Here is a 25,173-nt window from a genome sequence, read left to right as displayed (position 1 = left end):
TCACCAAGAGGCAATAGGACATTATAAGCTACCTGGGGGATTCATACGGAATGAGCTGGTGACTTCAGCCGATTTCTGCAGAGCAAGTTACGGCGCTGTGCCACAAGTGCCCCAGCTGGCACCCGCAGACAGAGCAGCAGGGCAGGCATAGGGCTGGCACAGGCACCCTGCATCTGTCTCACTCACAGAAACAGCTGAGTGCATCCTGGCTGCACGCATGGGCAGAGACCTGAGTCAAGTAACTGCTAACCAGACACAGTTACAAGCACTAAAATCACAGGAAAAGCCCATTTTCGTGCAAAGGACAATAGATGTGACTTCCACAACCATTTCATTTTGCCTGACTTACATGTTGCCAAATAAATAACCAAAGTTCGCAAAACTTATGCAAATAATGGGACTCAAGCATTGAGAACAGAGAGCAGGAGGAATCCTCACTGCTTTTGAATTTAAATAAATTCAGATGAACAAGTTAAATAGAGTATTAAACATTCTGCACCCTAAAGAAAACCCTCTTTACTTCACATCCCAAAGTGTGCTGTAGAACGTAGCATATCTGTGTTGGACAAGTAAGAATTATTTTTCGTCTCTCAAGAAATAAGCATTCTAAATGAAGCCATAATGAGTTCTCTGCATCAGCTGGCTTCTAACTTGGTAATGAACTGACATTTGAGGATACAAATATAAACCAGCTATTTTACTCACGCTCTCCCCTTCCTTCCATCATGTTCTTCAATTAATCCTTGGAGTATCTGAAGTGAGGCTCACACAGTGCGTGCGTTCTGGCTAAAAGACCTTGAACAGCAGAGAGAGGAAAACAGGCTGTGGAAAAATTCAATGTGGATATGATCAGTAGTTTGTATTTTCATTCAATGGAGTAAGGTAATTTAATTAAGAGGAGATTACGCCTGAAGGGAGACAAAACAGGAAAGTGAATTAGACTTTTGTTTGACTATTTGCATCCCACTTCTAGCAAAAAAAAAACCAAACAGTTCCAGGACATGTAGGGAACGAAGCAAGACCAGGATTGATTAAGGGGTCAACTCCACGTGTTTCTGAGCTTCTGCTGTTACACGAGGAGAAATGTGCAGAAATCAGAGTAGGTACTGGACACTGATGACCCTGGGGGGTGGGTATTGGAAAACACCAGTTTTCTACTGAAAAATATTATATTTTTTTGTCCCTGGAAGTGACAGCAACACATGAAGACAAAATGCATTGCACGTGTAGCTAAGGAGAGCGTAGTACCCTGTTAACTGTGCAACAGGTAAGCAATTTCAGGTCCCCCAGAGCAAAATAAAGCCCTTTAAACCTTTCTTGTTCCAACAGCCTGGGTAAAATCATGGCTAAACCCGTTCACGGATCAAGTGGAGCGTGGAAACAACGAAGGGCTTGCGCGGTTTCACGTTGAGGGAAGCGAGGAAAGCTCCTCTTCATAAACTAGGCTTATGCAGAGCAGAACGGGTTGCATCCGTGTGTAAAACACGTATTTCCCCTGTCAGTGACCCAACGTTCCAACGCCGGGCACACAGACGGCTGTGGGGGACAGGCCGCACACGCGACGCCCGCCTTGGGCGCGAGGCGGCAGTAACGGCCGGCGGCCCCGCCAGTGCCCGCGCACCTCGCCGCCAATCGCCGCCAGCCGCGCGGCCTGCCGGGAGCTGAAGTCCCTGAGGGGCAGCCCGGCTAAGCTGCCCTCCCCCGGCACAGCACCCCCGGTGTGGAGCCTGGGGCGCGGCTGTCACAGCACCAGCTGCTCCGCTGACTGAGCGACAGCGCTGGAAGGCGGTATGCTTTTCCTCGGGATGCTCAGGGAGACATTTCGGGGCTGGCAGTGATCAGTAGTGGTTCCTGGCGGCCAGATTGGAAATGCTGCTCACCGCGAGGAAGAGAGTAAACCAGAGATAGGCAAAATGCTGAGAGATTTCATCCAAACGTGATTAGTGACCAAAAAATCATCAACCCCTCTTAATGTAACACTGGGGGCAGGGGAAACAAACGTGGCATAGACTGGTTTTAAGTAATTCTTGTCATAGATGTGGAAGCGACACAGGTTCAAGATGAATGCTTGCTACTCAAACGGAATTAATTTATAGCTATTTCCAGTCTAAAAATCCCTTTTGCATTGTTTCCTTCCTAGCAATACAGGACTAAAAAGGGACCTTCCAGGCTGCAGAGTTTTATCTCCTGCCACCTCACACAAACCGGCACACCACCACATCTGCACGTAGCGCTGGTTTTGAACCCGTAAGAAATCTCATCCCACTCTGCCAAGCAGAAAGTCTGTGTCAACCTCCCCTTTACTGGTGGTTACGAACTTTCAATTTACAACTTGAAAAATACATGACCAGTTTAGACCTATTTGTTCCTGTAGTAATATTGTTTAATTTAATAATTGACTTCTCAATTTCTGTGGTATTTACTTGCTTATATAGACTCAGCTGTCTGAATGGCCATAGCCCTTTTAGACCCTCTCTGTAATAAGGTCTGCGTGTTCTGAGCTTGTTCCCCTTTCCTCTTTGTGTACATTTGCCTCCCAGGTGCAGACATTTGGGGCTGCACTGTGAGGTGCAGTAGGGCCTCAGCAATAACTTCTACCTTCCCTGTCTGCTCTGAAGAGCTCCTAGCTTCACACTACACTTACAGAGTCTTTTCCAGAGTCCCTGGCAATTACTGTACACCCAGAAAGAGGCAAAGTCCCTGTTAGTGATCCAGGTTGCACCTTTCCAACACTTTTCTCTCAGAAAACTCTCTTTCCTTAGTTACGGTCTTTTCCACTCCAGTCCATATTCTTTCAAGCTTGCATCTTACCTTGCTCCACCGTATCAACAGCTTAATACCCATTGTCCTGCTTTCCCTTCCCTGCTTTGGCATTGGACAGAAGAATGAGGGACAGTTCCCAGCAAGGTACTTCAGTTTGCACGCAGAGTCCAGCAATGAAGCACCTCTCTTCGATTCCTGCCTTGGCCAGGAAGGTCGTTAAAAAGCTATGTTGTGTCTGACCTGCCAGGGTTTTCTGTAAGGTAGAGCATTGCCATGTTGCTCTGAAGTGCTGCATAAAGCCTGGACAAAAGGCCAAAGATAGCATTGGTGTAAAGCAAGTCTGGGGAGAGGAAAGGCAGAAAACCCTTAGCAAGAGCACAGCAGAGTGACTTTTACCAACCCAGCATTCACTTCTGAGGCAATTAAGTTGAAGTGTGTGTTTAAATACTAGGTCAGAGCACAAGAGCCATTCAGCCTGGATGTGTACTCCACATGGTAACCTGGGTACACCCTCACAGGTTAAAATGGAGGTCCACAGATGCACAGGAAGTTTTGTGAAAGCGCTGTTTCAGGATCAGTGCACGGGTTAACATCTCTGTAGGCGCACAGTGCCGCATCAGCAGCCCAGCTCCCTGCATGCCTGGCGGGGAGGAGCGCTGCTCTGCCTCGCTGACAAGGCAGTAATTAACGGGATGGCAAAGCCCGTTCTGTTCTGATGGGGACTCCGTTAAACCTTTGCTTTAGTATGCTGAGGTTCTTTTTACACAACAAGCATTATCCACCCCCACCCCTTTTTTTTTTTTTTTTTGGTAATTTCATGAATTTCCAATAGGATGACTAGAGTTGCACCCTCTTCACACCAGGCTGAAAATGAATGTGTTCAGCAGCTGACTGCAATGCAATCCAGTGGCACCTTCCTACTTTTGCTTCCTCTGTTTTCCAAGACTGAATTGCTTAAATAAATCTTCCTGCATGTGAATTATATCCACTTCACTGAGAATTTCCTGCCCTACTTATTTTGTTATGCTCCTTCTCATCCTAGTAGTAGCTCATATTTAATAAAGCTACTGTCCAGACTTAAACCCTTGTTATTTTAAGGCTTATACTTTATATGAAAAAACATCATACAAACCACAACTCATTCTGCTCCTACTAGCAGTAGTACCTGCCACATATTTGCTTAGCTTGTGATAACGCAGCAAGAAGCTTATGAAAATTATTCACATGAAATACCAACATTGTAAAAGAGAATCCAGCCTAATAAAAATGTTTTATATAAATATGGCTCAGACATTTCAGTGAAATAGCTGTTAAATCTATGGAAAATCTGAAAGGCAGTGCTTTGGTTGTATGAAGTGAAGCAAAGGAAAAAGCACAACATGCTGATGCTTGCTAGGTTTTCCCCACTTTGCTGGGAAGCTTTCTTCCCACCGGGAAATCACCTACCTCCCCAAGAGGTTTTCTTAGAAGCCAAGACTGCAAATATCCAGGTCTATGTATCCACTCAATAAAGAAAAGAGAGGCAGAGGCTTAGACACAAACCCACCTTGGTATCAGGAGTCCAGCCGAACTAGTCTGTTCCTTCATGGTTTTCTTTTGAATAAATATTCTGGGCATGCACAGAGATCTATGCCACACCTGGATGTGGCAAACTGTTGAAGGGTGTCCACCTTTGCTAACCACAGCCATTTGGGGAATGATGGTATTTCAGAGGTGCACAGGCAGACCATTCAGTGAGTTTCCAGGGCTGTGAGGTTTTTCCACCAGTTACTCAGTAGGCAGGCAGAGTTAGCCAGAGTCAGGCAGTTTTAGCCTGCTTCAGAAACATCCAGATTTCTAAAATCTGTAAAGTAACTTCTAAGATTCGTAAAGCACACGTTCTGGTGAATACTGTCATCTTCCTTCAATGTTACAGTTCTGGTAAAACTGCCAGATAGCAGTTGTGGAAGACCAGAATGTGGCATTTCTTCCATGGAGGGTGCTGCTCCTCAGCCCACTGAAAGCACCACAGGCCCAGAGAAGGGTGTTTTCAGCACCTCTCAGTCACTGTGCCAGTGTGGATCTTATGAGCTCTCTATCTGCTTGTAGGCACTGAGAAAGCCAAAAGAAATCACGGCAACCCTGTGCTTTTTATGTAAATATGAAAGATCAAAGGACACGCATGTTGTTTGGCAAGTGGTTGCCAAAACTGCTAGTGACTGCAAGAAAGGACCCACTGTTGCAGCAGGGGAAGTGTTCCAGACACACATTAGATGGCCCTGTTTCCCCTCTCTGCTCTCTCCTTTGATATAACTAGATGCTCACACATGTCAGGCACGACAGACATTCAAAAGTTGTGCATTAAGGTTGTAACAGTTAAAATTCACTTTTTAAGAATTTGATCAGCTCTAAATTGGTTGATGAGGCTCAAGAGAGATCAGAGGTGCTCTCAAGAACACACAGGCTGTAACTTCATCTTCTCTTGACTGCTCTGGTGGTCACATAATTCAAGAAAATGCATTTTGCCTGTAAACGTAGCTTCAATTAATAGAGACTTATCCAACTCTAAAAAAATTATATTCTCTCTACTGTAAATACTGTATATTCAATGAACCAGCTTAAAAGCACTTTTCAATTTCTTTTCTCTTCTTTTTTTTTTGTGGCAGTCTTTGGCTAAAAGCAGTGTATTTCTGAACTTTCAACTGCATATAATACAGAAATGTGACTGTGTGCTATTAAACAGCCCCACCGATTCTTGCCTCTCATGAAAACAGGATTTATCAGTGAGATATTTTAGTGAAATTCTCATACAGCACATGCAACAATATATAATGAAAACAGTGCTTTTGTTCAATTTAGTGTCAAAGCCTTGTTTTTGCTGATATGAAAATCAGCAGAAAAATATTGCAAGTATTTAAATACTGCAAGGATTAAAGGCAAAATCTACTAATACATAAAGAACAAATACTCGTTGTTGGTGTTGCATGTATCACCTGACAGATTATGTGACCACTACAGTCAGAATTTCTCATTCCCTACTGCTCTTAAATATTTATCTTCCACCCCTCTTGTTCTTACCATGCTCTGGAGCTGACATTTCTTTCACACACCGTTCTATGCCATATAAATAAATTCTGCCATCTACTGGCAAAAGAATGCAACGAGAGCTTTTTGTTCTAGAGAAGCTAAGGTGGAATCGTGATTCATCTCGTATAGGTTTTTGTAGTAATCTGGAACACTGAAAACAAAAAAGAAAAATCAAGAAAAGTCAGAGTTGAGTTCTGTTAGTCAATAAGTAGCTGCAGAATTAAGACCAGTTTAATAACTTCAGACATAATACTAAGAATGCTCTAAAGCATAGCTTTGGGTTGTACAAATCCCAAGTAAAATGAAAAATACATATTGAAACTTTAAGGGGCTATTTCCCCCCCAGCAGTCACTGCAGTACTTCTCTTGGCAGGAAATGTACCTTGCAGCCAACCCAGACCTGGTCTGAAATTCCCTTCCAGAATGAATGAGCTATGGGGACTTTCGGAACAGGAGGTGCCTGCCTGATGCGGATGTCCTCCTGAAGCCAAGTCCCTGCATTATGTCCTAAGCTACAGAGCAGGTAACATCTATAGAAGTAGAACCATGCTCCTGACAAACTAACATGCTAACATTAACAAACTCTTATCACTGGATTGTACACATTATATCATGTAACTGATTCTGCCACCAGGATCTTGTTTCTTGTACATTATGTTTTTACTAAGGCTTTGTGCTCAGCTCCTCTCTTAGCTTTTCCCACTGGTAAGCAAGCCTGCCAGATGCATACTTCCTCATATATATGGTAAGAGAATAATGGTAATAATTCCTGGGGACACTTTTTTTTTGGTATTGTTTTAAAAACTCTTGGCATTTATGAAAAACTGAATATCGATTGCTTAACCTCAACACATCTGTGAGTGCATTACACTGTTTTACTCATCCAAGTTGTTACCTATCATTAATGAAGTCCTAATGCCTAGATCCCCACTTTATGCAAACATTAAATAGAAAGATGAAAGAAATTGAAAGGACATCCATTTTGTTGAAATGTTGCTTAGAGATCTGTATACACATTCAAGTAACAATGCAGATACACAGTAAAGAACAATACTTCCAGTGGAAGACAGTTGTTGTGATATTGCTCCATAGACTAAAGCATTGATACGCCACTAAACGTAAATGAAAAAGTGTTGGATTGGATTAGGCTGGGTTTTTTTGTTTTCTTTGTGTTTCGGTTGGTTGGTTGGGTTTTGTTTTTTTGTTTTTTTTTTTTTTTTTAATATATTGAATCAAATTATCTTGGTGGTGAAGAATTTCAGGAAGTTAATTAAGCCTTTCCAGCACCCCACTTTTCATTGCCCTAATGACTGGTATATTTTTTTGGAATCGACTGGACAGACTTGAATATACCACACTACACACCAGGCTGCCGAGACCTTGCTCCATTTGTGTCAATATACCTAAAGTTGTCCTTTCCAATCTTCTACTGCATCTTGGAAGCAAAGGCTTCCAATACGAATAATCGTATAACCTCTACCTCCCAGGAAAGAAAAACATTTTTTTACTGTGGTTGTGTATGTGTGGGAACAGATCACTGACCTATGTCCTCAAATTCCTTCCAACTAGAACTTTTCATCCTAAAGAGCTTCCGTGCTGCCACCATGCCCACACATTAAGCAAACTATTTTCTCTACCTCAGCCTTGTCAATGACCTCTCACCCTCAGGTAAACTACTTCTCAACACAGCAGAATTTGCAACTACATACTAGATCGCTACTGTGTGATCTCTCAAAATCCGGATCTTGTAAGCTGAGCACTAATAAGGAATGTGCCAGTTTGTCTCTGGGTCCTTCTTACACACTTCACTGCACATCAGCTAATGCAAATGAACACCACAAATAAGTTGCTTTTAAAATTTTAAGCAAAGAGCCACATAAACACAATTTTTTGATATACATTTTTGCAAAGACATTTATATTTGACTCTCTGAGGGAGGGAACAGGACAACCAGATCAAAGATTCTGAAGGAAATTTTACTGGCTTTGAAATAGACCACTGGGAGCTCATGAGCCAGTGACTTCACGGAAGCTTCGAGCTGCCGCTATCCCACTGAGGTAGGAGTCTTTTTCAGTAGTAAATTATAAGAATAAATTACATTGCCAATACATGCAAGTTCCTTCAGGCAGGCACCCCTTTTTTTGTAGTACACACCTCCAACCCAACAACGAAAGGTTAAAATGGCACTAGACTTCAGATCTAATTCAAACCTTTATTCATTATCAAATTGCAAAGTTAAGGGAAGCTATCTTGAGATGCCCATCTCATACTTCTAAAAAAATGCAACAATTTACATAGTTCCTATGTAAGATGACAAATATTTACTACCTATATGACATTTAAACATCCTCATGGAGCTCCAACCCTTTTACTGCAAGTGATCACTGCCCAACCTGACCTCACTCATTTTATCCCTCCCTCAGAGCCTCAGATCAGTTGACTCCTCTAGCTCTTAAGTAAAAACATTCTTAAAATATGTGCAAGACCCACACTTGTAAAACTATGGTGGTCATAAAACTTTTTGTCATACACATCCAGATCAGCTACACACACCCCACCTGGAGAATGGAATTGTCTTTCTACCAGTTTCTCATGGAATGGTTCTCAAATTCTTATCTGGGATAGTCCTCCATACACGCAGCAAAGAAGAACAGCAACAGATTCGAACGACACCCTCAAATCTGCTACTCTACATGCCATGTTTGCATGGGAGCTGTAATAAAAGCAGAAGATAACCTTTTTACAGTTTCTTAGTCCAGCTTTAGAAAAAGTACAAAGGTCTTCAAAATGTAATACAGCATTTGTACCACGAAACCATGAAGAACACAAAACCACAGTCTGTAGTCATACGTATAGCAGCAGAGGCAAAAAAGGCCGAAGCTCTGCTCCAAAACCGGGAAGAGGAGGAGCTGCCTTACAGAGAGCAGGTACCAGAGCCTCTCTGAACACCACTTGCAGAAAAAGCCTCAAGACAGACAATGCCAAGACCATGAACAGTCTTTACTTCTATCAGTTGTTTCACAGCACAATGAGACATAGCACAAAGTTTGTACAGCAGGATCTGCAGACAGTTTAAAACCAGGCAATTATCTTTAATAAAAAGCATCCAGTCTGAAGGTGAAAATATGAAGACAAACAATATTGCTGCTAATGATCACCTTGCTTACTTTTGATTGTCTATGATGTCTAATTCACTGAGATCTCACAGTGCCTTTCATATTCTCCGTACCATCTTCTCCAAACCCTCAGTGTAAAGCTTAATGTGTCCCAGCTAATATGAACGGTATGTTTCATAACCTTTTCCTCCGATTTTCAAATTCTGTTTGCAGTGTGTGGGGAGATGCAACGACTCTCATCATACAATATTCTGATTCACAAAGAAGCAGCACAAGTGTTGTACATAATTTAATTTGCACTTCTGTATATAAATGTTTACTATATTGCACACTATTGCAGCACTTAAAAACATCTAATTATTTGCAAAAATTAGTAAAATACTTTAAAGGATTTAAAAATAAGGGTTTTAATGCAACTGACAAGATAATAAAAAAAGCAATTTACTTAATGAGATACAATCCTTTATGTTGGAAATGAAAGTTACATACAACTAGAATACAATTAAAATATACCATATAGTTCAACACTTAATTCCTCAAATGTGTAAAATTAACAAGCTTCTACTGTCATAGATATACAATTTTTCCATATTGTGAAAAGGATTTTTCAAATTAAATACAGGTAACATAATATTCTGTAGTTATATTTTATGACTGTGTTTAAATGAGAGGGTTGTATAATACTCACATTGTCAAATGTACTCACTAATGCCTTGGAAATTGCACACTTCCCCTCCTTTTCCAAAATAGAATCTCATTTCCATACTGAAGTCTATTATGCCATATTGGAAAAGTATTTTACTTTCTAACAGGATTTTCATAAAATTAAAAAAGTAGCATAATATCACGGTGTTAAGATGACTTTTCCACTTATGCCCATGTAGAGTTTAATCTGGATATCAGACAGGTCAGAACCAATCCTAGACTTTTGTCTTATTGTACACGCAAGATGAATGATAACAGTATTTTACAAAACAGAAAAAAAAACTCTGATCCTTACTAGAATTATAAAGGTAATGATTGAAAATTAAAATCATAACAGAATCAAATTGTGATCTCCAACATTTATTAAAATCTTTTAAAGTTCATAAACGACAACAAAGTTACTGTAGAATTTATCGCATACAGCTAGCATACAGCAGCATGTCCTTGGTCTAAATGAAATACAAAAGATTTTAACATTTTCATACAAAGGATTTCTTTAAATTTATTAATGTGACGATATATCTTTGTTACATAAAATTTGCTACAGCAAAGTATCTTATACTTTTCTTGCACATATGTAAATATGGGTGGACAAAGACTGCATTCAGTATCAGCCTCCTAATGACGTTGTGCAAAAATGCTCAACAACCTAAACATACAGAATGTTGATGGTACGTCTCTCATTCTTTTGTAAAATGTCTACAAAGGCTTTTCTTAAAGGAGTGCCATACAGATTAAAAGGAGGGAATGCCAGTGGTGTATTTGCATTGGCATTCAAACAAATACAATGGCTATGTATCAATATAGCTCATTTTCTTTAAAAACAATTCATCCTTGTATGCATGTAAATTGATCATAAAATATGAGTCTAGTTTAAATTGTTTAGATGTGCTGTTTTAAGACAGGTCACTGAGACAGCCAGAATCAAGTGTACAAATAAAACTACGATGAATAAGTTTAAAAGCAACTCCCAAAAAAGTGCTGAGCCACTGATTATTAACATTGAATTAAATGTGTAAAAGTGCCCAAAGCTAGCACATGATAGCGGTATCTTTTAAGTCAGTTGGTGAGAGTATACAAAACAATTAAGCCCAAATACTTATATCTGTGTGACCATACATTCTGTTTGACTGAAAGAAAGTAGATTAGAAATGAAGACACAACGCAACTAAAATAAACCCAGCTGCTGCAGTTTTGAAACTTTATCTCTTTTCTTCGTGAATGAAGTGCTGTAATTAAAAAGAAAATGATTGTAGCAGTACTCCATCCTCAGTTTACTAATATAGTATACCGGAATAAAAACTTGGCAAGAACCTCTTATTCTTAACAGCTAACAAAAAATAACCGTGTTCATCCAGCGATGCATCTAGAACGTTATGTTGCATTTGCGAAACCATTTGTTTTTCATAGCTAATGGCAGAGCGCATTTTGCTTTTTGTGGTGTGGTGGTGGTGATTTTAATGGGTGCCTTTTTTAATCAAAAAAGGCTCGAAACAAGGAATACTTGGGGAGCCCAAATGCTGGCTTTAAGAAAAAAAAACAAACCAAAAAAACAAACCAGAAAGAAAATGTGAATCGAAATGAATCATATTCTTTACAATACTGACCAAAACTTCCTTTAAGAGTTTAGGGTTCATGTTCTTAAAAAAGCCATTTCATACCTGCCAACAGAAATGCTGGTAAGTTGACTTAGTTAAATATGGTCCAAAATCCAGACCAGATATTATTACTCCTTTTCACAAGACTGTAAGCTCTCCATGGTACAGTCTAGTTATGGCAATTTACCTACTGCCTAGGTGGGAAATAGAAACGAAGGAGGCAGTGACGAAAACTGCAGGGATGTAGAAAACCAAGGCACAGGGTCTAGCTACTGTCCCCTACATAAGCCATCCAATTGATTCTACTGAATTTTGGTCAGTCTCCAGGAAGAAACATTTTTAAGTTAATTTAGCAGACATTTATATGGCGATAAATACTACCTTCAAAAATGCTAAAAATGTTGGCTAGGTTTAGTCTGAGCTACTAAAAATTTTTTATAAATTGTAGCATCAGACACAAGACAGACAAGAATTATTGGCTGGCACAGACTAGAAGCAACATTTATCTTTCACTTCAGTCTAAATCACACTAGCCGCAACACCTTCCATTTCACTCACACAAATAATACATTATTCAAAATAAAATGGAGCATTCTTGGGTAAAAAACTACTTCATTTTAAAGGGGGAAAATGAACAATACACAGAAACAAAGAACGACAGAAACCAAAGTTAAGTAGGAAAGTGGTCTATTATTCTGTGTTACTGCACAAACAGTGCTTGCTTAATTGTGCCTAGTTAGAAGGGTTGGTGCAAACTGCACACATGGAAGATGGCAATAAAGACCTCAGTCAGCTTTGTGGAATGAAGTAACTAGGTAACTGTTTTGACATATGATGGTCTCAGCTCCACCTCATCTGTTAACAGAGTGCAAAGATCCCAATGTGAGCCCTGATGTCATCTTGTCCTCTTACTCCTACTAAAAATCAGCAAATTCTTTTGCACATTTTTCTGTTAGAGACGCACGAATATCTTCTTCTTCATAGTCATCAAAGTTGCTGGTATCTCCAGGACCTCTGCACTTTGGTATGAATGGAGCTTCTACCTGTATTTGGTGAGGAAAAAAAAAAAGAAAAAAGAGGCACTTGAAATGTTATTGCCCTAATACTCTTAGATTTAACATTGTGATAATGAGCACAACAATATTCCCATTACTCCTCAAATCCTGCCAAGAAATCAGATATTACAGCTTGAAGTTGTGGCACAAATAAATCCAGCCTAAGAAGGTGCACGTCTAGCTGTATGAATGTAAGCTGAAAGAGGCTAGTACCTCAACTGACCACCATCAAGTAAAAGCTGCTTCCACTTCAAAACAAACCTTAATTCTCTTCTTGCAGAAGGGACCCTGCTCTCCACTGTTCGCCAGCTGCGTGGTGCAGCTCCTAGCACAGCGTGGGCTGCACAGCACTAGCACACAGTTACAGCGGAAGCAGAGTAGGCTGATTACCATCAACACTACCCAAAAATCAGTTTGGAATTCCTCTTCTACTTACATCAAACCTCCATTTCCAGATAAAAACTAGTACAAGTTTAAATCAGTATGTTATCCATCTCCTATAAAGTTCCTCCTGCGACCTAACTGTGAGAAGTGAAAGCCTTCCTGAAACTAGGCCACAAGTGAGAGACAAGCAGGGACATGAAGGGCTCACTAAAGACTGTACAGAACGCCAGTGCAGCTCTAATTAATGACAGAAAAACCCTTCTGGTAAAGACTACTTGCACATCCTCTCAGATCCACATATATACTGGACTGACCATGAGATTCAGTACCTCTCATGTCAGCTGTATGGTAGTAAGCCATTCACACTCAGGCACTGGAACCTGTCATTTTCCAGGACTCTCTTAACTGCTGTTTCTTAAAATGAAGGGAACCTACAGCTTCTTGAAGTTGACCTTACAATAAAATCCTTGGCTATGGATACAACTGAACAGTCTCAAATCTGTCCCTACTTTCAGCCTCATCTTGGAAGTTAAACTGAAATGACAATAAATGAAGATATGGATCTTCACAGACAGGGATCTGCATAGACAGGATCTGTACAGGGACATGCCTCCATTTTTACTGGCTGGCCCTACAGTCAGGGGAAGGGGAAGAAAAGTGGAGAGGTGGAGGGAATAAAAAGGAATTGTTGCCAACTTGCAGGCACTGAAATGCTATTTTAGGGATCAGACTACTAAACTCTACCTTCACTTAGCTAATGTTAATTCAAATATTAATCCTTCTAGTCTATCTCATGTCATAAAGTTCAAAATTAAGCTAATTACTTTTTAAAGTAAGTGGAATTCTAGAATCAGCTGCATGCTGGAAGAAGAAATATGCAGTGTTCAGGGTTGATGGGAGGCAGTGATGAAAAATGGATGGTAAGGGAGGAACCAGAGAGAGTAGAAGGCTTGGGGGGAAGGAGAGGAGCTCTACTCCAACATGTCTAGGACAAACGGAAGTGTAGGTATGACTATCAATACTGCATTTCTCTTTTTCATTTGACAGGTACTTAATTTATCCACCTTTGCAGTAAGCAAAATTCTAGCAAAATCACTGAGGTGATGTAAATTTAAACCTGGAAATGCAAAGTAATCAGACAAGTATCTCTCTTGGGGACATCCCAAGGAGTATGTGTGCCAGAGGCAACATGGTGGGGAGACAGATAAGCAGAGCAGGCACAGCTCCAGCTAAGGCAGGGGATCAGATCATACCGTGCAACTGTGGAACTGCTCATTGCCCTGGGCAGATTACTGATGGGCTGTGTGTGGGTGTGTGTATGTGTGTGTGAAAATCAGTAAATTAAAGAGGTACAGCACATACTAAATACAAACTAAGGTCTGCTAACTTTGGGTGATAACATTATACACCCCCAAGAAATAACAATAACTGTTGGCATTTATAGACTGTGCTAATTGACATGTGTGTACCCTTTTGTTGCTGAAAACAATGTGTTCAGGCAATTTATTCTGAGAGAATATATGGTTTGTGTACACATCTAGCCTACAAAGCCATACAGTTACCATCATCTGAATTCTGTCTTCTGAAACTGATTTTCAAAAACTATCTTACAACAAAGCTCAGAACACAAGAAGAGTTTTAAAACATGTTCAAATCAGACGGCTCAGACTTTTCCCTATTATCTTCACTAAGGAAATTGCTAAAAGGACACTTCAGGAGATAACACTTGTTTATAGCAGAATACCCCTTTTGCCCTAAGTACAATCATGTTATCAGGCAGCATTTTAATAAACAGCTATGCAAACAAAGAAAATGAGACTTGATCTTATCTGAAATATTAAGTAATTAACTGGTTCACTTACAACTGTAGCCTAACAAATTATTCCTGTTACATTAGCTGCCAAGGAGATTCAGGAAAATACATACTGTGGAAGCAGCCGCTGTGAAAAGCTGGTATAAACCTTGAATTTATTGCTATATTTCTAAGACTGCTTAAATGATACTATGATCCATGCTGCTGTTTCAGCCCCTTAGTATTACAGTATTTATTCCTTATCATGAGAAGCTCCCAACTTATTCAGCATCACTTTTCACAATCCTTTAAAACTAATAATAGCTATTCTGGCTATATTACTTGCTCATATTTTAGAATACTTCTTGTTTCTGTGAAAATAAATCTCCACACCAGTGCACTAGCAATGCTAAGAACATTCAGCACAGTATTAAAACATCTGACTTAATATTTATTATGGGGCCTTAGTGTCCCCAGACAGCATACTGGCAAACGAAACTCAGTGCACGTAAATCTGCCTTGTAAACAGGCATTAAGAAAGCAAAGATAATTACAATTCTACAATGAGGAATCTTTTCTTAAAAATATCTATACTTAATACAAAGAATAGAGGATGTGTTAATTGTACCCTGTCTTCTAGTAATTAATACATTAGTGAATAATACAACAACTGTACTGTCAGTTTGTGTAGCCAAAAAAACAGTTTCTTTTTATAAACTATTGTTAGTTTTTAGGCTTGGCCTTTAAAATATTGCTGTTACAGCAGCAAGTTCGTGCCTCTATAGGCAAGACTCTTAGTGTTTCAAACTCAAACCAATTCTTTCAAATACTATCACTTACCTCTAACCTTGTTGCCAATATCTAGATAATTATATATTGTATATATTATATATATGTTATATAATATGCATATATATTATATATGTATGTATAATACCAGTATCTACAAAATTATTTCTCCACTTCTGCGACACCACCATTGAAGTTATTTTAGTCACCTATTGGTTGCCCATTGAAAAAAAATAAAGATAATTCAGAGGTTGCATTTAAAAGAACAATTAAGTTCTTCGGAATCTGTTTCCACACTAATTTAGATATTTAAGTTTAATTCTACCCTCAAGGGGAGAAGGAGCTTTGGAGCTACTGAAGAGAGACCTTGACCAAATTGTCATCATCCTCATCCCTTTCTCCAGCTTCCTCTCCCAGCTCTGCTTCATTCATCCTGGAAGCTACTGACGTGCTCCCCTCTAACTGATACATCAACGGCTGCTCGTGCTCTGAAAATATTCCCAGTTGTCTCTTGCTTTCATCCTTATGCAGGCCTAAAGTTTACAGTGTGGACTGGGCAGGGACTTTCTAAAAAACACATTACAAAACATGTTGGTCAGGCAGGTCTAGAAAGCCACTCTAAACATGCCAGAAAAAAATCAATCAGCACAGCTCCTGCCATTGCTGCAGCTTATGGAACTGCAGTCAATTAAAGCGTAGTGTCAGAAGACAAAAACTCCTCAGCAGATACTGAGGACTGAGCATAGACATTCTCTGCATGATCCAGTCCCAGTCACAGATAAAGCAAGAGCAAGAAGGAGGCGGCATGCTTCTTTAGCAGAAAAAGAAAAGCTCTAACTTTGGCTAGAGCTTCTCCGCACTGAAGCACAGCCTGACTGCTAAGAACTAGCTGGAAAGGAAAACAGATTCCTCTCTGCTGTGGAGGAGTATTTATAGATGCCACTATAGCAGGGGTTAAATAAGAAGCGAGAGAGGCAGAAGATGGCTCATTCTGAGATATTCCAGAAATAGACTAAAGCACAACAAGTGTTAAGAGAACATGAATGTATACAGAGGTCTAGGCTAAAATACCAACGAGAAACAAACATAATTCAATTGATATATATTCTACAGAGTCTTAAAGATTAAGCTACTGTCACCCTCTCGCACTTTAACTACAAGTAACAGATTTAGAAAAGCAAAAAATAACCAGAAATTTAACTCCTTAAAGATTTGTAATAGTTGTGATCTGAATAGTTCTGAAGGATCTTACCTTTCTCTGATAAATGGCAATCCAATCTGTAGTTGCAAACCACTTGTGATTCTTTATGTCATTTACACCATTCTTGAGATTTCCATATCGTTTGGTCAAATCTACCTGGAGTAAATTTCTTAGAAGATCCTTTAGGTCTGAACTGAAGTGTGATGGGAACCTTACCTAAAATTATACATCCACAACATTAAAAAACAATACAGAAGTTTGATTCTTCCCCCTGTGAAGTAAACCAGCATTCACACAAAAGGAAACATTGGGCCATTTCCTATTCTTCCTCTAAAAACAAATCAAGTAGCAATGCATGAAAAGAGCAATTACTGCTGTTGCACATGTACTTCTGTTTTACAGAGCCTTTACCAATAGTGTTACCTTGTCCATCCACCATTTTCTGAACTGAAAGTTTCTAGATCTGAGTGAGTTGGGGAAAAATATTAATTCAATGTAATAGTAATATAAAAGCTAAATTTAACTTGGTGCCTCACCAACACATCATCTCAAGGCATTTTTAATTATCTTCCAGCAATAAATTTTTAGATTATAGTGTGTATATACATACACACACACATAGGAGATACAGTATATAATAGTATATATATATATATATATACAGTATATACATATGCTCTGAATTATCATTCAGCAATCATACATGAAGATTCAAACTGGAACTTTATGCTGTACTGTAATCTGTGTCTGATAACTGAACACACCAACACCAAAGATCTTGGATAAATAATACAGCACGATTTGAAGTCACTTGACAATACAATTCATTCAAACCTGGCTAAGAAATATTTGAAGATGATTCATGGAATGTAATTACACAGAGTTTTACTAGCAAAAGATCTGCTGATACCATTTGAGATGGCAGAGAGAAGAAAGGGGAAAAGAACAGGCAGAAAGATGTATTTGTCATGCCTGTAGTCTCAGCGTTTGACACTCCCTATATCCAGCTGATCAGTTATGACGTAAATGCAGAACATGGAATTATTTAACATAGAAATGTACTGCGAAACCAAGAGACCTGATAATCAAGATCACTGCTTCAGTTTATCTGTCAAGATATTCTACTCTAGTACAGGAAAAATCCACAGATTTTAATGAATATAATACTTAGACAGCTGAGCAGTAAGGAAATATTAACTGAATTTTTTAAGTAGAGAATCAGGTGCATAAGAAAGATTAAATAAGACTTAAGGTTATAAAGGAAACATACTGCTAGCTGAGAACTGAATTTTAGAGTTTCCAGAGTTCACATCCAGTGCTGTTTCTGCAACCATCCATGGACTCAGTAAAAAAAGTAGATAATCAACAGCACATGTTGAGGAAATTAGATACAACTGAAAAAAAAGCCCAAGTTTTCTGACTTTGGAGGATAAACATTTCTTTAAAAATGTATCTTAGTAAGTTAATTCCCATTTATTCACAGAGACGGCTGAGGGGTCACAGCATTACAGCAACCACCTTCTTGATTTAAATATGGTCCTAGACAGGGCCTACTGAGGCTCCTTCCCTTGATCAGAATTACAGCAGTACGTAAGATGCGGCACAGCATGTGTTTATGTAGGGACAAGGAAGGTAACAAATCAAGTGAGCACAAAGAAACATGAAGAGACAACGCTGGCTGGCAGGAGAAACAACAGAGAGAGCTATTCATGAAAAAGTAAAACGGAAAAGTTCAAAACATTTCTTAAAAATCTTATGTAACAATGAAAGCTGAACAGAACATTTGACATTGTCCTGAACTACCGGACTGCAGAAGTAAAGAAACCTACTATAGATTATGGAAACTCTTTAGAGCTTCTTAAAAATATTTCTAGAAAAAAAATAGCAAGGCAAATAAAGCATGAAGCTAAATAATTGTTAATAGATCATTTTTATCCAAGCATAAAAGGATATAATGCCATAATGTCTGTAAATTTAGTAACTTGCATTTGAAAGCAGGGAACAGATTTTTAGAACTTTGATTTTTAATGTTACTGTAATAAGGTCCTTACCTAAGAAGCATACATTACAAACTTCTTCCATGTTCTTTCCAAATTGCTCACACTCTAGCAGCCATTAAATTCTGCATCTACTCCTCACAAAAAACCAGGTTCTGCTAAGACAACTACCCTTGCAAAAATACACAAAGCCTTCACTCACCTTGCCAGACACAATCTTCTCGTAAATTTGAATGGGCTGATCTGCAAAGAATGGGGGATATCCAGCTGCCATTTCATAGATTAGCACTCCTAATGCCCACCAATCCACTGCCTTGTTGTAACCCTGGATAAAAGGAGAAATACTGCTGTTAGCACCACTTCTAACACAGTTAAAAGGTTTTCAGTATCTATCCATGGAATGGAAAGAAAGCAAATGCATTATTGCTTGCTTAATACGCAACTTACAAACTAGTTCAAACCAAACCAGAGCTCGTAGATTCCAACAGCAATATACTTAAAATATACTTAAAAAAATGCAGTGATGACAGTGAAACAGTGATGAAAGTGAAACATTTTGCACATATTCCTGTGCTGAGTTTCAGTGATGTCTTTACACTGATGTGACAAGACTCCCTAAGCGACAGAAGTGGCCACAATTTACTTTCTTTTTTTAAAATCAAAATAATCTTGTTAAAGAATGATTGAAATGTCTTTCAAAGCTTAGGAAAATTTCATTAAATACAACAATACTTCCTATACTGTATAACTTTTTGCTTGATTATCTACATTTCAGAACATTTGTTTTCATATTTATTCAACTAGCTACAAGGGCTTAAGTTTAGCTGTTACAGACTCATTTATAATAAAAAACTCCACCAACCTCATGAATTTTATGTGTTCTCTGAGATCTTTTACAAAGCTCAGGGCTAAGACTTGGGCTTTTCTCAAAAGTCTACTATGGAGAATTTGTAGTACATATACTGCAATTTATTCTGCTGCTTTAGCTACATAGGGGCAAAAAAGCTGCAAATGCCAAACATTTTCTCCCCCCAAAAAGTACATTTTGTTTACTTTTGGACCTGCAAAGGGTATTTAAACTGTATATTAAATGCACAATTTAACATTATGCATTATGATTGTATCATATACAGTTCATAGAACTGCTTTTTACCTTTATAAAACATGAAGGGGCTACAGTTGAGCACCTATATGATAAACAAGATTTCTTTTATTTTAACAGTCAGTGCAAGTAAAGAGACAAACTCCTCAATGGTAAGGTTGGACTGCATGTACTTGATATGTAGTGCAGTGGTTTGTTATGTTTGACTTCATGTAAAGTGCCTTAAACCTGAAACACTCTGTAACTAATTATTTAATAACTAGTGACTCACCCAATGTGGTTTTTGTTAACCCTGGAGCTTCTGTTCTAGTCTGTTAACACTTCAGAACGTAATCATTCACATCTGGTTTCTGACAAGGGCGCTAGTTAAATCACCTCATTAGAGACTCCTTAAATCCCTTTTTACCTCACAAGTTACATGGCAAGCATATGTAGAAAGCTGTGTACAGTTATGTGAAAATCTCCGATGTGGAGTACATTTTAGCATACTTAAAAACACTTAGAAAGCAACAATTTCATTTTGTGTAATTATCATCAAGAGTTGACTAGTCAAGATTTGATTTTTGGAAGTATCAGCAATTGGTTAAGCCTCAGAGTTTAATAATTGGGTGATAAGTTCTAACTGCGTCAAGTACATGGCCAAATAACAAGACAAAGTACCTTGCTGAGAATTATTTCAGGTGCCAGGTATTCTGGAGTCCCACATAACGTCCAAGTTCTTCCTTTTACTCTTTTTGCAAAGCCAAAGTCCGTGACCTGTCAGCAGAAGAAATAAATTGTAAGTGCATTTCTACAAAGAAATTTAAAATCAAGTACTTCTGAAGCATTTTGGAAAGCCATTTTATACAGAGGAAGTATCTGCTTCTCTAATCACATAGTATATAGTCAGATGTATCAGTCCTTCTGATACTTCTAAATCAGACAGTGAAAAGGTTTCTCATGGTAAAATTAATAAATAACAAAATATATCTTCCCCTTGACAAAACCTTCTATTTATAATTTAAAAAAAAATCAGTGGGAACTTCAGCTCACTAATCTCCCACATGTACTGCAATTACATTAATTTTCTTACACTTTTCAATCAGACTGTTTATACTGCTGGAAGTTTAAAGAACATGAATATGAACAAGTATTTATATTTTCCTTTAGTTAACAAATACATGAATCACAAAAAGGGTCACAATATCTGCCACTCATGTAAATTTAGAATTTTATTGCATAAGTGTATAAAGGTTACATGTAAAATTAGTGTGGGAATAAGAGAACATGAAAGAGGTCTTTCCATAACTTCTGATTTTGAGTATCTTTGAAAGCATCACCAGAGTCAAGCTTATTTATTTGAGGGCTAGGGCAGGGAAAATGTAGCAGTAATTGTATTCACAAATGGCAAGTTCTTGGCCATTACAAAACTCCTCATTCTACTTGGCATGTTTTCTGCAGTAAGTTTCAGAACTTTGTATGTGATGATAGCTGTGTGATCTTTGCTGGGCTGTACTGCAGAATACACATGGAAGCCAGGGAATTACACGTGAAACTCAGTTTCAAGCCATTAAGTCTGGAGACCTGTTTCTTTTGTTTCCTCCTTTGTACCTTTTTCAACCTCTTCCTGAGAAAACATACTATACCACAATGATAATAACTGCTTATCATACAACATCCTATGCTGATGTTTCTGATGCACTGCTCTCACAATTGAACAATCCAAACTCCAAAACTATTGAGGCAGCTTTTTTTGCTTTGTTTTTGATAAAACCAGCAGCCACAGCTGGAACTGAACAGAGAGGATGATGTACTGACTAGACAGACCTGCTTCAGTCAGCAAAGAATCATTTCTGTGTTTGTGAATGCACAGTCTACATAAGAAAAATACACTGCAGACGTGAGACAAACAGTAATGGCTTTAAAATTAAAAACAAAAATTAATGCAGTTTCTAAACAAAATTTAGTTGGAACTGCAGTATCAATGTATGAACCCACCCCCCTCTCTATTCGGAAGCAGAACTGAATCAATTTCACAAGCGAAGAGCGACTGCTGGACCCATTATCTTTTGCAGTATGCCCACCGTCACAAAACCATATTGTTGCACATACAGAATCACCAATTCTGAAGCCATTCATAGCTTTACACTAATGGTGCTCCCCAACCACATTAACAGAACTTGTACTTCTCCCTACAGTGTTATTTTATTCTCTATGCAAGACTATTTTACAGTTATAAACAACGTAAGATATACACCCTTTCTACTTCTCTCAAACGTTTTTATTATGTTTTTTTTCCTGTTAGATTCTGCTATAGTAAAAGCTGACACAATGAGGAAAGACCTGATCCTATCATTTAAGGACTGCAAAGCACTGCAGAGTGCTTGTTACTGTATACCACCTTTTGGTATACAGCTGTATCCCATTCGCCAGTTATAAAAAAGATAAGAGCTGAAAGAAAGGTAAGGGGGTGCCATAAGAGGCTGTTGTAAAACCAAAGCTGCCATTTGCAGCACTGCAATTCTGATCTGGTCTCAGCTAAGCTCTTATTCCAGATGTGCCGCAAGACTCTCCAAGGGTGGGATTCACCTGAATGAAATGAAGTACTATAGTGTTGGTGTTGACATCTAAGCTGGTCATCCTAAGCCATCTATACAGACAATGCAGAGAACCAGACATTTTAGGGCACTGTTTGTCTTGTTCTAGGGCAGATATCTAAAATAGTTCAGATGAACAGAGCCATGTAATCACCTACTTCACACCACAAACCCCAAGGGAAACCTTGGCAACTCACTCAACCACAGACAACTCCATTGTGCATACTTAATTTTAGTCAGAGGAGGTAAATTCCAGTGGTTTTAACTGTTACTAACCAGTAGGACATTTTAATGCTCCCTAAATACATGCCAACATGCCAACCAGCTTCAAGACTATTTATTCTAAATACATTTTCTAAAATCACCTAACCCTACTGTAAGACAAGACTTGACTATCTAAATATACGAAGAACATCATACCTGGATGTATCCTTGCTGATCAATTAAAAGATTTTCAGGCTTTAGATCTCTGTAGATGAGGTCTAATGAATGGAGGTACTCAAATGTTAGCACTATCTGAGCTGCATAAAACCGTGCATGTGGTTCACTGTGAAGAATTAAAAGAACATTAAGTACCCCAATGCTATGCTAAGATACTGAAACAACCATGTAACTTCCAGGGATGGACAAATTAAGTATCTTGTAACAGATTCTTTTACTGTGTAACAACAAAAAAAAATTAAAAAAAAAAAAAAAAAAATCAGCAAAAGGCAAACATTTTAGAATTGACACAATCGCTTCCTGTATTTAAGTTCTGCAGGTGAAAAACACATGCAAATCAGCATGAACGTATCCCAAAATACAGAGCTTAGACTTTAAGTTTTACTTTTAGAAACTAACACCAATTTCAGTGAGCATAGGAACTCCAAGATTTTATCATGCATAAATCACAAATGCCTGCATTAACTAACTGAAAAATAACAAATATTTATGAGGTCTTCTTTGCCTGACTAGCTTCCGCACTGAAAGAGGAGTAACTTTAATGCATTTAACCCTCCAGAATTTTTCCTTCAATACTAACAAATTTTATAAAACCCTCTTCTCAATTTAGCAACATAAGCCTTTTTAAAGGAATAACATCATTAAGACTCTCACCTGAACCTTCCGATTCTTCTTAGATGTGAAAACATTTCACCACCAGGAACATACTCCATTACCATGTATAAATTAGAATTGTCCTAAGGAAGCAAGTAAACACACACAAATACATATTAGGCATGTTACAGTCTCCATAATTCCTACATACAGTATATTTTATTAAAGAATGTAAACTGAATGTAGCCATCAAATGACCTTAAATATGAAGCGAGACAGGTAGAAATTCTTTGAAATTTGCAGATACATGACAAAAGGAACGTCATATATGTCAACAAATCTATTTTAAAGTAAATCTGAATAATCAGCGAGTTCCTAACACAGGAAGATGTGTAAGTGATGAGAAGGAAGAGAGGATAAGATGCCTACTGCAAGACAAGACCATGCACTCTTACAAGTTCAGAACTGATAGACAGAGGTATTCTTGTCTCCCACAGCCCCTGCCCCAAGCTTCGAAACTGTAAGGACTGAGGTAGAACATCTTTGCTCATTTTAACTGGTATTAACAAAGAAGAAAGAAGGAAAAAAAAAAAAAGCGGAAGGAATTTTAGAGGACACATGCAATTCTCTAAATTAGGAAAATACTCTATTTCTTTACAGACAGACTAACACATAACTGCCATGAAATTAGAAGCTATCAAATGCTCCTTCCGTCATGGTTAAGATTGTCACTAAGACCTGCTCAGATATAAATCTCAACTGAAAAGCCCGCAGAACAATTACAAATTTACCATTCAATATATTGGTATAGAAATACATCCTTTGTGTTTTCTCAAAGACAGAATGACGACTACAGGCTCTCTGCTGCACAAGAGCCAGTTTCCCTCAAAAAGGGCAATCTCTAAATAAGAGTTTAATTTTTATTTATTTGGATATGTGCTTTCAGTCATCACCTGATGACCCGGGGTGTGTGCAAGTGTACACACAAGTGCAGGAACTAAAGCTCAAGACCTGGCAACAGTGCCATGTGAAGCATCTTTGGAAACTTTCAACTATTGTACTATAGAAGTTAAATGGTTTAACATGTTCGAGCACACGCATCACTGAAACCCAAATACCTACTTTCAAAATAATGATTACCTTAAAAGAATACTCCAGTTTTACAAGGAAAGGAAAGTTCACCGCTTGCAATATTCTCTTCTCATTCAGTGTGTGTTCTATTTGCTTCAGTTTGACGACCTAGGAGAGGAAAAACAGTCTTCAGTTTAAGTACATTTTACGGTTGTTGACAGATTTTTCAGTGTAAAACAATTAGTTGAAAACAAGCTTGTAACTTTACAGATAATACAAAAACCTTATAGATTACTAGTACAACAGGAGTGCTAAGGAAGGATTAAAATGTCCAACAACTTTAAAGAGTAATATTGATGCAATATGGTTCACAGGTAACTCCTGAAATAGTGTTTCTTACTACTTGCTAAGAATAGGAATCAGTAAGGAAAACACCTCTCTGTTTTCTTAAGAATTGCTTGCATTTGTAATGGAGACACTTCTGCAGCTGGATGACAGTTCAATAAAATCCATTTGGACCCTGGACCCTTTGCTAAGAAAGGCAGGAAACTGTGTCAGCCACATTCAATTACGAATTTTGTTATCTGTGGACAGGAGCAAACTGACTTATTTGATACAGCTCACACAGTAGTGAGAAGACGACTAAGGAGAATACAAATTCAAAACTGCCATTCTTATAAACAACTGTTACTTCTGCCAGACCTTTCAGTGTGCTTTGCTTTCCTGCTGAGCAGAAGTATTAAAAAACTAAATGCTGCTTTCTTGGAACCCATCGTAATGCCAAGATGCTAACAAGGCAGCAAACGGCAAATTTCTGATCACTGCTTTTTCTCAGTAATTAACAACTGATGTACTTGTATTAAACCCCAACATTGTAAAATCGATTTCTTTCCATTTTACTTAATCCCTATTGCACAATACAG

At 38.4% G+C, this 25,173-nt stretch overlaps 1 protein-coding gene and 1 long non-coding RNA gene across 5 annotated transcripts in view; both read right to left on the bottom strand.

Moving 5' to 3' along the window:
- Positions 1–501: 501 nt before the first annotated feature.
- Positions 502–1,452, bottom strand: LOC133268470 (uncharacterized). Its single transcript, XR_009743091.1, has 2 exons — positions 1,313–1,452; positions 502–822 (listed from the first exon to the last, which is right to left on the bottom strand). It is a non-coding gene; the product is annotated as an uncharacterized LOC133268470 (long non-coding RNA).
- A 7,769-nt stretch (positions 1,453–9,221) lies between these two features.
- Positions 9,222–25,173, bottom strand: part of PRKACB (protein kinase cAMP-activated catalytic subunit beta) — a 75,414-nt gene continuing 59,462 nt past the window's right edge. For all 4 annotated transcript variants that reach the window (XM_061451623.1, XM_061451622.1, XM_061451625.1 and 1 more), the window contains exons 4-10: positions 24,320–24,418; positions 23,240–23,322; positions 22,565–22,691; positions 20,229–20,324; positions 18,669–18,791; positions 16,521–16,685; positions 9,222–12,291 (exon numbers count right to left, since the gene is read on the bottom strand). In XM_061451623.1, coding sequence (XP_061307607.1) covers positions 12,166–12,291; positions 16,521–16,685; positions 18,669–18,791; positions 20,229–20,324; positions 22,565–22,691; positions 23,240–23,322; positions 24,320–24,418 — 819 coding nt within the window. In that variant the 3' untranslated portion in view covers positions 9,222–12,165. The remainder of the gene's footprint in view (positions 12,292–16,520; positions 16,686–18,668; positions 18,792–20,228; positions 20,325–22,564; positions 22,692–23,239; positions 23,323–24,319; positions 24,419–25,173) is intronic.

The sequence above is a fragment of the Pezoporus flaviventris genome, unplaced genomic scaffold (genome assembly GCF_033815535.1).
Source record: "Pezoporus flaviventris isolate CSIRO_AGI_PZ_B2104156 unplaced genomic scaffold, CSIRO_AGI_Pfla_v1 ptg000013l, whole genome shotgun sequence".
NCBI lineage: Eukaryota > Metazoa > Chordata > Aves > Psittaciformes > Psittacidae > Pezoporus > Pezoporus flaviventris.
This window is presented reverse-complemented; position numbering and strand designations above follow the sequence as displayed.